Genomic DNA, 11,434 nt, shown 5'->3' with positions numbered 1-11,434 from the left:
GACTGATTCATGTATACCTAAACACAATAGCTGGCAATAAGAATCATTTATGCTTTTATGAGTAGTAAATACAACTATAACAAATTTTAAGCATAGAGACAAATAAATAAACTGAAAAATAAATATGCTTTTAACAACAACAACCAAAGGAAAATAAAAACTGTTCATATTGTTTAACCCATGAATTGTATTTTTGGAAATTTATCATAATCAAGGAACCCAAAAGAACAGAATAGTTAAATGTATACTGAAACACTAAATGTAACAGCAAAAATACGGGAAATGACTTAAGTGATAGCGCAGTGAAAACATTATGGTAACTCAAAATAATATTATGTAGATATTTAAAATGATATATATATATATGTATAAAGGCTGTGAAACATGGAAAAGTATGTATAGGATAACATGAAGATAAAAAAATCACAGAATTTTATATATATTATGATTACAAATATACAAAATTTTATACACATTAGGTGACGATTCTAAACGGTAAAATGAAAACTATTATTTTAGATTGATGGGGTAAGAGAGAACTGTCTTAAAATTTCCTTAACTGTTAGTAAAGCTGTTTCAATGACAGATCATTTTTTAAAAACCTATATTTACATAAAAACTATGTTGTTATTTTTAAGACATAGGATGATCTTGAAAACTGTACATCATCGTTCTTGGGGACTAAAATCCAGCAATCCTGTGATAGAAAGGAGGATATGTTTTCTTTTAAAAAGCGAAAAAAAAAAGAGAATTAAGTAGAAAATCCAAACTATACCTAATGTTTTTCCTGAAGATTTGAATTTGAGAAAAAGAAATCTCAAACATAAAAGATAGGATCTTTGAGTAAGAAAATCTTCACAAATGGCTGGTGATACTAGTCTCATAATCTTGTGGTAGTCAGCTGTCCTGGACCTCAGTACATAATCTACATATTTTAACAATTTCCTGTTCTTTCTCTGTGGTACAATTGAATGGTAATTCCTTGCTTTGGCTTTAGGTTGTTGGGAAATAACACAAAATACGTGTGCACTTGATTGAGATTGGAAAAGTTAAAACACACACCAGTTATCCAGCTTGGGTTCTTACATTTTTTAAGGGTCCTACCCGTAGAAAATTCTGCTGTTTATGGTGCTGACTCCTACCAAAATTTTTAATAATCACATATCAACCAAAAACACCCAGAGGAAATTATCTGAAAAGAATATTTTCCAGTCTTTCTCATTACTGTATATGTAAAAGTCTTAATTTACAGTGTAATTTAAAGACAAATTTCACAAAGGTTGCTAGTGAATTAAAAGTAAAATATTCTTAGATAAAAGGAAGAAATGAAGTTTTTTAGTTTTAGCCTAAAACTATTTTTGCATGATAGGCACCAGGAATCAAACCCTACTCTCGGACACGGCAGGTGAGAACTCTGCCTGCTGAGCCACCCTGGCCTGCCCCCTAAAACTATTTTGATAATTCTTAATTCTGTAACATTCATATTTATTGCATAATTACCATTAAGATATTAAAGGCAAGTTTTAAAAAGAATTTTATGTATATGTTTTAATACATTAACAGTTTTGTTTTTTCAGTTTTCCTTCCTGCATTTGTGTGTGTGTCCACACACTTTAATATTTGTTTATTTAACTACAAAATCTTCGTAATTGTGACTTAAAACTTCTGTGTGGAACTTGTGCTTCTGACCATGGGGTAGATTGAATTGTGTTTCCCAGTTTGGACATGTTCTTTGTCTTGGTCTACATTCACATTCGATTTTTGAACATTTTTCCTTACTCGAAAAAAAAAGTAAAATAAAAATGAAAATAAAAGTAAAGAAAGAGTACCCAGAACATCCCATATCCGCCCACCCCCCTCTTGTTTATGGGATTTTTTATCATTTTTCTTGCTCATCTGTCCACACATTGGATAAAAGAAGTGTCAATCACAAAATTTCCCAATCACACAGACGCACCTTGAAAGCTCTGTAGTTATTCAGTCATCCTCAAGAATGAAGGCTATTGGATTATACTTCATCAATTTCAGGTATTTCAGTCTAGCTACTCCAATACAGCAAAAACTGAAAAGGGATATATATATTACATAAGGTTAACCTCCAGAATGATCTCTCAACTCCTATTTGAAATCTCTCAGCCACTGAAACTTTCTTTTGTTTCATTTCTCTTCCCCCTACATAGCCAAGGCCAGGTTCATCCATGAGAGACATGTCCCAGGTTGCCAGGGAGATTTACTTCCCTGGGATTCATGTCCCATGTGGGCAAGAGGGGAAAGGGAGGGTAGTAGGTTAAACTACAGAAGCAAACTTTTAAAAAAATGAACTTTGTTATGATATAATTTCAAATTTCGAAGGCAGTTGTAAAAAAAAATCTAAAATCTGTACAGAGAATTCCATTGTACTCCCCTCACCCAGATTGACCAACTTATAATATTTTGTCGCATTTGCCATATCATTCTGTTTATCTACCTATTTGTGAATCTATTTTCTAAACGTTCAAAATAGTAGGCTATATACATCATCTTCCTTGAACACTTAATAATTCCATGTACTTTTCATTTACATAACTACTGTAAGTACAGTTATCAAGTTCATGAAATTTAACACTTATCAAAAGCTTATAGTCCCATAAAAGAAAAGAGAATAATAATAATAAACAAAAAAAGAAAGAAAAAATAAATGAATTTTAAAAGCTTACAATCTGTCTCCTAATACTTCTTTTTGGGTATTTTCTTTTCTGTTATTTGATCCTGTTGCTATGGTACTTTTACTTTTAAGCTATGGTATTGGAAAAGTAAATAACTAAGAATCCAAGATAAAATTGTGATTATAACTATTTTATTTAAGAACAGTGGATAGCTAGCTATAAAGTGCTCATAGTCATCAGTAGCAAAGTACAAAAAAGTGTCTCTTGATATACCTCAATCGTTTGTCCTTAGTAATATGCTCATGGTTTGATTTGTTAAATATAGCCATGATTTGAGTTTTGTCAAGGACAAAAATATTTTATGGGAATAAGATGATAGGTATTTTTAAATAAAATGATAGGTATTTTTGAAACTCTGGTTAAGAGACTCAGAATAGCATAATAATGCACATTAAATTGAAGCCAAAGCAGTTTACAGAGCTCATAATGGATATTTGCAGAGATAGATAGCAGACTAGAGCTTACCAAAGGAGAGGTGGGGGAAGGAAAAGAAGGAGGGTAGGTTTGTTAAAAAGAAGTTCAAAGAATGTTGATTATAATGAATAAAGGGTATTGGAAATAAAACGTAAATAAGTTGCTAAAGATGATAAAATAAAAAAAAGTGCATAATGGGCATATTGAAACTGGAAAAGATTTTCCCTTCTTTAGAAAAGATTTAGTTGGTTTGTCTTAAATTACTCTTATGAAATGGTGAGAAGGTAGTTTTAAATGGAAATCATTACCAACGTCCTTTTCTGTATTAAAGTTCTAATTTTTTTCCCAAGTCATTTTTTCCTAGCCACTTTTATATGAATAGGTCTGGGGTTTGAGGAAAGAGGTATAATAAAAATTTTTAGAATCTTTAGCTATGGTGCATGGGACTTGAGAAAGAAATATTAAGTGTCCGATGAGAATGGAACAGAGCTGATTGAGGCATGAATATTTACTTTTTATAAAAATTGTTCTGTTCCCTAATTCTGTATTTTTCATACTGGTTTGTATTAGTGAGTAGTGTATAGATTTAACGGATTCTGATGAGCACATTTCCGTGAAATGTTAGCAATGCATGTATAAGGGCAATTGCTGCTTTGTATAATTTATTTTGTTTGTGTGATCTCAATGCATTTGTTACTTGGATCATGGTCAAGGAAGTATTTATATCAGCCATTGTAAAAATCCTAAGGCCTAATGCAATATTTCTTATTTCCTTTAGAAAGTAACAATTAAAATATTTTATTTTGATAATTTTTATTTAGTATAACTTAAATATTAAGTCTTGTTGGTATAAGAATTTTGCTTTTACGTAGTAGGTGCCATTTGTTGCATAGGCCCTGCTTTTGGGAAACAGCATTTAAATATCACACCATAGACTTTAAAATGTTAACACACAGCAGAGCATTTAACCAAATACATATTTGGAGTATATATATATTTTATAAATATAAAATTTAGCAAACAGTTTAATGCAAATAGCAAAGGAAGGGAAGAATTGGAATAGAAAAAGAAATATCTAGCAGCCTGATTGGATATTCTTGAAAAGGTATCTAAATCTCTTGGCCGTTTGGTAAAAATTTCAAAGCTGTGCTTAGCATAGGATAACAAGTGGAAAAAACCTGAATTAAGAAACTGCTTCCTGGAACGTCCCCTATTGGGTAATAGGTTGAGCCTTAAAGCAACTATGACCTGTGTTGGTCTACCACCCCAATACTGAAAATCTTATCTGAACATAGAGAATAAAATGACATGAAAGGTATGGCAACTGGAGTCTTTCTGGGTAACAAAGCATGCTGCACTTGTCTGGTTATTCTTAGCTCAGCCACATCGGCATTTTGGAGAAATAAAAGTGTTTTTTCTATTGCTATAAAATATAACCGTAAGGGCAGGCCACGGTGGCTCAGCAGGTAAGAGTGCTTGCCTGCCATGCCCGAGAACCCAGGTTCGTTTCCCGGTGCCTGCCCATGAAAAAAAAAATGTATATATATATAACCATAAAATAGACTATTAGGAAATTGGGGAAGAAAGAATGACCTGTATGAATGGTCCAACAGAAGTTGTAAACTGAAAGCTTCCTTTTAGAATTTAAATTGTCTGTGAAATAAGTTTGTGAGCTTACCTGAATTGTATAGACTTAATAATGCAAGTCATCAATGAGGTCACTTTTTAAATTTAATGTTTATATTAGAGAAGTTGTGGGTTTACAGAAATATCATGCATAAAATATATAAAATACAGAGTTCCCATTTATCACCCTATTATTAGTACCTTACGTCAGTGTGGTACATTTGTTATGATTCGTGAAAGAACACTTTCATCATCATACTATTACCTATAGTCCATTGTTTACAGTAGGGTTCATTGTGGTGTGATATCACACTGGATATCATCTGGTTCTGGGATATGGAAAACCACTCACTTAAGTATGAGATTCTCTTTTGTCATAAACTCATTAATTTTTAAAAAGCAACTTTTTTTGTCATTCTGTTCTTTATTGCTTCAGAACCAAAAGGGTAAAAAAAGCCATACTTTATATTTTTCAAGGTGACTTATTCATTATATATATACATAGGTGAAAGGATTTTTTTATGTGGGATGACAGTGTACTGTAGAAAATGGATTGCTGGGAAGCACTATCCTTTTTTCTTTAATATTCTGAATCATTTAGCAGTTTGTCTTCATTTGAAAATATTTGCCCTGCACATAGTAGGCATTTAGTAAATATTGATAAAAAGAAGGGAGGAAGACTAGAACTCTTTTTTAAAAAATCAGTTGTTGTCTAGAGTTCCTAATTCTGTTTTTGGCACTTTATAATTTTGAGTATAGATATTCTGAATAATTAAATGTAAATTCTTTTGTTTCTTTTTTGTAGCTCAGTCAATAAGTAACCCAGGTTTTTTATTCATATGTGTATTCTGATTACAGACTGCTGGATTTGGTTGCTCGTCCTATACCCCAGCCCTCTCAGTGTTTGGGGTTTATTCAGCAAACCCTCACCAGATCTCCTTTGTACCTGTCATCTGGTACGTTGCCATTAAGTCCACAATTAAAAGGATCACATCAGAACACCACCAGAGCATCAGAATTACATTTACTTGAAACTCCTCTTGTAGTTAAAGTAAGTGTTGCATAGCCACCATTCATTGTGAAACTAAGGAGTTACTATTTTTCTGATATAGAAGAAAATGAGCTATTAAAACTGACATTCTGGATAACCAACAGCTTCTTTCTTTCTTTCTTTCTTTCTTTCTTTCTTTCTTTCTTTCTTTCTTTCTTTCTTTCTTTCTTTCTTTCTTTCTTTATTTAATTATTGTTGTTTTAGTGGATATCTTTCCAAAATGCTTAATGTATTTTAATACTGTTCACTAAATTTACCCTTTTTCTGCACACTCACATTATGCTTAAGGTTATCAATCCTTAATATAATCCTTAATACAATCCTTACTATAAATGTCCACAAGGCTCTCTGGTTCTCTGATAATAACAGATGGCCTTTTTCAAGTTCTTGAGTGGCTTTTGTTGTTTTAAAAAATTCCTTTGCTTTTGCCATTAAACTGTTATTTCTATCAATGCTTTTGAGTTCTTAGATTTATTTTTTCTTGTAATTTTCTGGCTCTTTTGACGAGACTGTAAGCTTTTATTCCTTTCTACCAACCTTCCTGTCTGTAATTAAATTACCTTTCTTCCACCCTCTTATTGAGAAACCACAAAGCTGAACTTATGATAATTTGTAACTGATACTGTTTTAGATAACCAGATTTATTTATAACTAAGGAATTCATATTTTTCAAGTTGAATAAAAGGTACTTCAATAAATGCTAAGATAATTTTTTTAAGTTGATCAGAAGATTTATAAAATTATTTTTCTGACAATTTCTTGTATGGTATTTTTACTTTTACTCTTTCTTCATCAGTCAAAAAAATCACAGTTTATATTCTCTCCACCTTGGTTCACAGGAAATGAAATCAGGGAATAATCTGTTATATCTAACGAAATTCAATTATTTACAAGTCCTTTAGAGGGGAAGTTAAGTAAAGAAATTATTTCTTCTTTGTAGTTTACAGATTATTTTTATTCATTATTAAAAATCCTCAGAGGGTTTTAATAAGCAGTTCAGTTACTATTAGATTTTCATGTTGAAATTAAATTATATTTGTTTGAAAACATTCTTAAAGTCACTATTATTAATTTGGATTACTTCCTATAAGTAATTAGCCTAAGCTTATGTTTGTAATCACTTCAGACATGATCACCTCTTTCACCTATCTAAAATTTTAAAGCTTACAAACATTAAATAATTGAGCTTACTAATTGGCATTTTGTTATTTCATTGAATGAATGTTAATAATCAAGGACTTTACCATGATTATAAATGTAATTTTATGTTTTGTAAACTTTCATATAGAAATCTCTGAATAGAATTTTGTATTTTCTGTCCAGTAATCTGGCATAATTTTTTTTCATGGTTTATGTTAGTTAGGATTGAAAATCTGTTGGAAATTAGAGAATTTCCACTACTGTGAATATTGATTGATCCAGTCGTATATAAGTAACATTTACAAACACACACTAATGGTGGAATTATATTTGGTCTTTCTCATAGAAAGCTAAAACTTTGGCCATGTCAGTTACTTCCTCTGGATTTGCTGAGTTCACTCCTCAGTCCATCTTAAGATCTGGTCTTCGAACAACACCTTTGGCATCTCCCTCTCTATCACCTGGAAGGTCTCTTACTCCTCCTTTTCGCCTTAAAGAAACTAGAATTTCATTCATGGAAGAAGGCGGAACCACAAAATGGGCTGCTAGGGTAAGTTTGCTCATTGAAAAAAATAAAAATTTAAAAAATGTATTAGTTCCTATCAAGTAAAAACTACTTATATGACATTCACCCCAGGTTTTTATATACAACCTTGCCAGAAACTCACAAAATAATCTGAAAGGCACTTTAGAAAATAAGTCTCTGAAGCAGCAAGGAAATTACCTGTAGTCCTTGGTGGCTAAAATGTGATTAGACTCTAGATTTCCTCATTCTTAGGCCCTGTTTTTGCTTGATTGCTTGTTCTTTTTTAAACCTATATTGTGCTGTTTCTCTAAAGTTCCAAATTGGCCTATTTAGGAGGGAAGTTTTAGAACTCTACTCTTAAGTTAATAGGAGCCCATTCAAGGATTGTTGATCATCTTGCCTACTTTAGTCTTTTAAAAATACCAACTTATTACCTCTCTGGGAAGTATAATAGCAACCATCAAGTTTTAGTCTTGTATTTGAAGAGAATATATTTAAAAATAGTGAATTTTGATTGGAGAAATACTGAGTATGGAAGTGATGGGTAAGATTGGAATTGATAGTTTAGAACTGAACCTGTGAATTTTATTAGTAAAATTTTTTCTTTTCAAATCTTTTATTTTAACAGGTTGTGGAAGACAACACAGAAGTATTTGTTTCTACACCTTTCCATAAATGTGGTGTTACAGCAGAAACCGAAGGGCTGAAAAGCAGAGATAAGCTGTCTTTTTCCCTAAATAATCCTGAGAAGGGCCATCAAGAAATGAATGTAAAGTCACAGGATATACCCTCTCAGAGTCTGGAGAAACTGGATGTGAGCAAAGAAAACAGCAGTGCTTCAACCAGATCAGACCAAACTACCTTGGAGTATCAGGATGCACCATCACCAGAAGACTTTGAAGATATTATCATAACCTCTAAGCGAGCAAGCTCGTCCACTGAATTAATTACTAATTTAACTCAACAAACTGAGACAGAAGATGATAAAGATGAATTTGAATCGGATGTAATTCCTCCAAACCTCGAGAAACAGACTGGTAAGATATTTTCAGAATATCCAGAATTGCCATTGATGTCCTAAATAAAATTTGTAATAGATTTTTACCCTACCATTTCAGAAAAGCATCAAGATCAAATAATAGCTGTATGCTCACAATGTACTAGATTCTTGTCACAACACAAAAGTCTTATTCTTTCAGTTTATTTAAGTATGCCAGATGAACTTTGTTCCACTCATAAGTAATGAAGTTGGGAAGGATGGTAACAGTGTGTGCTTTTTATTTATTTGGCTATGAAGTTTGGAAAAGACCAATAACGTTTAAGGATGAAAATTTAAGATGCCATAGTCTGTGTTCTAGTTTGCTATCTGCCGGAATGCAATACACCAGAAACGGAATAGCTTTTAAAAGGGGAATTTAATAAGCTGCTAGTTTACAGTTCTAAGGCTGCGAAAATGTCCTAATTAAAACAAGTCTATAGCTAAGGCATCCAGGGAAAGATACCTTGGTTCAAGAAGGCCAATGAAGTTCAGGGTTTCTCTCTCAAGTGAGAAGGCACATGGCAAACTAGGTCAGGGTTTCTTGCTCATCTGAAAAGGCATGTGGCGAACATGACGTCATCTGCTAGCTTTCTTTCCTTGCTTCCTATTTCATGAAGTTCCCCGGGAGACATTTTCCTTCTTCATCTCCAAAGGTCGCTGGCTGGTAGACTCTCTGCTTCTCGTGGCTATGTCATTCTCTGCTCTCAGAAATCTCTCGCTTTCTCCAAAATGTTTCCTCTTTTATAGGATTCCAGTAAACTAATGAAGATCCACCCAAATGGATGGAGACACGCCTCCAGTTAGCAACCACTCTTGATCAAATCACATCTCTAGGAAGATGATCTAATCGTAGCTTCAAGCATACAGTGCTAAATAGGGATTTACAAAATGGGATTAAGATTAAAACATGGCTTTTCTAGAGTACATACATCCTTTCAAACCAGCACAATCTGACTCCAGACTACTGTTTTCTTTTTTTTTTTTTAATTAGGGAAGTTAATAGGTTTACAGAAAAATCATTTAAACAGAGAGTTCCATCACCCCAAATAGAAACTATGTACCATTTAAGGATTAAATCCCATTCCCTACCCCCAGCAGTCCCTGGTAATTTCTATTCTAGTTTCTCACTCTATGAATTTGCTAATTGTATTTATTTTCAGGGAGATCATGCCTTTTGTGTCTGATTTATTTCACTTTTTATGTGTTTAACTTCATCCATTCATTGTATATGTCGGAACGTCATGCTTTTATGGCTAAACAGTATTTTGTTGTCTGTATAACACATTTTTAAAATCCAATCCCTGTTGATGCATGCTGGGGTTGCCTTTTGGCAATTCTAGATAATGTCCATTGTGAATAATGCAGCTGTGAACATTGGTGTGCAAATAACTATTTGAATCCCTCCTTTCAAAGCTTTGGTGTGTATAACTAGAAGTGGGATTGCTAGGATAAATGGTATTTCTAGTCTTTATTAACTTTCTAAGGAACTGCCAAACTGTTTTCCATAATGTCTGCACCATTTTGCATTCCCACCAGCCATGAATGTGTTCCTGTTTCTCCACATCATCTCCAACTCTTATTTTTCATTTTTTAAATAGTAGCCTTCTAGTGGGTGTGAAGTGGAATCTCATTGTGGTTTTGATTTGCATTTCCCTAGTTTCTAATGACGTTGATCTGTTCGTGTCCTTTTTGACCATTTGTATGTCTTCTGTAGAGAAGTGTCTATTCAAGTCTTTTGCTCATATTTAATTGGGTTGTTTGTATTTTTGTTGAGTTGAAGGATTTCTTTATATATTCTGATATTAAACCCTTATCAGAGATACAGTTTCCAAATATTTTCCCCATTGTGCAGTTGTTGTTTTACTTTCATAATGAAAGTCCTTAGAGGTACAAAAGTACTCAATTTTGATGAGGTCCCATTTATCTAGTTTTTCTTTTGTTGTTGATGCTTTGGATGTCAAGTCTGAGAAACCATTGCCTAACAAAGTCTTGAAGATGCTTCCTTATCTTTCTTCTCAGAATTCTGTAGTCCTGGTCCTTATATTTATGTCTTTTATCCATTTAGAGTTAATGTTTGTATGTGGTATGAGTTGGTATTTCCTTCATTCTTTTGTATATGGACATCTAATTTTCCTAGCACCATTTGTTGAGAGACTGTTCTTTCCCAGTGGAATGAAATTGGCACCTTTGTCGAAAATCGGATGGCCATAAATGTAAGGGTTTGTTTCTGAACCCATGAACAGATTCTGTTCCATTGTGTTTATTGGCCCTTGTGCCAGTACCATACTGTTTTGATTATTGTGGCTTTCTAATAAGTTTTAAGCTAGGAAAGTGTGAGTCTTTCAACTTCTTTTTCAAGATGGCTTTGGCTATCGAGTTTTCTTACCCTTCTGTTTGCATTTAATGATTGACTTTTCTATATGTACAAAGAAGGCTGTTGGAAACTTGATTGAAATTGCATTGACTCTGCAAATCGCTTTGAACAGAATTGACATATTGACAGCAGTTTCCCAATCCATGAGTATAATATACTTCGATTTATTTATGTCATCTTTAATTTCTTTTAGCAATGCTTTGTATTTTCCATGTGTAGGTCTTTTACATCCTTGGTTAAATTTATTTCTAGATATTTGCTTCTTTTAGTTGTTACTGTAATTGGAATTTTTCTCTCAACTTCCTCTTCACATTGTTGATTGCTACTATATAGAAATACTGCTGATTTTTATGTCTGACTTTGCTGAAAGTTTTCAGTATTTTATTATTGAGTATGGTGTTAGTGGGTTTTTTATATGTGTCCTTTACCATGTTGAGGAAGTTTCCTTCTATTCTTAGTTTTCTAAGTGTTTTTATCAAGAAGGGTGCTGGAGGGCGGGCCACGGTGACTGAGTAGGCAAGAATGCCCGCCTGCCATGCCAGAGGACCCAGGTTCAATT

The 11,434-nt window shown here is 33.0% G+C and overlaps 1 protein-coding gene across 6 annotated transcripts in view; it reads left to right on the top strand.

The window, feature by feature from the left end:
- The window catches only part of AHCTF1 (AT-hook containing transcription factor 1), a 125,449-nt gene that overhangs the window by 83,074 nt on the left and 30,941 nt on the right, over nucleotides 1–11,434 (top strand). For all 6 annotated transcript variants that reach the window (XM_077168542.1, XM_077168543.1, XM_077168545.1 and 3 more), the window contains exons 27-29: nucleotides 5,604–5,796; nucleotides 7,283–7,486; nucleotides 8,091–8,499. In XM_077168542.1, the coding sequence (XP_077024657.1) occupies nucleotides 5,604–5,796; nucleotides 7,283–7,486; nucleotides 8,091–8,499 (806 nt within the window). The remainder of the gene's footprint in view (nucleotides 1–5,603; nucleotides 5,797–7,282; nucleotides 7,487–8,090; nucleotides 8,500–11,434) is intronic.

This window comes from Tamandua tetradactyla, chromosome 7 (genome assembly GCF_023851605.1).
Source record: "Tamandua tetradactyla isolate mTamTet1 chromosome 7, mTamTet1.pri, whole genome shotgun sequence".
Classification (NCBI taxonomy): domain Eukaryota; kingdom Metazoa; phylum Chordata; class Mammalia; order Pilosa; family Myrmecophagidae; genus Tamandua; species Tamandua tetradactyla.
This window is presented reverse-complemented; position numbering and strand designations above follow the sequence as displayed.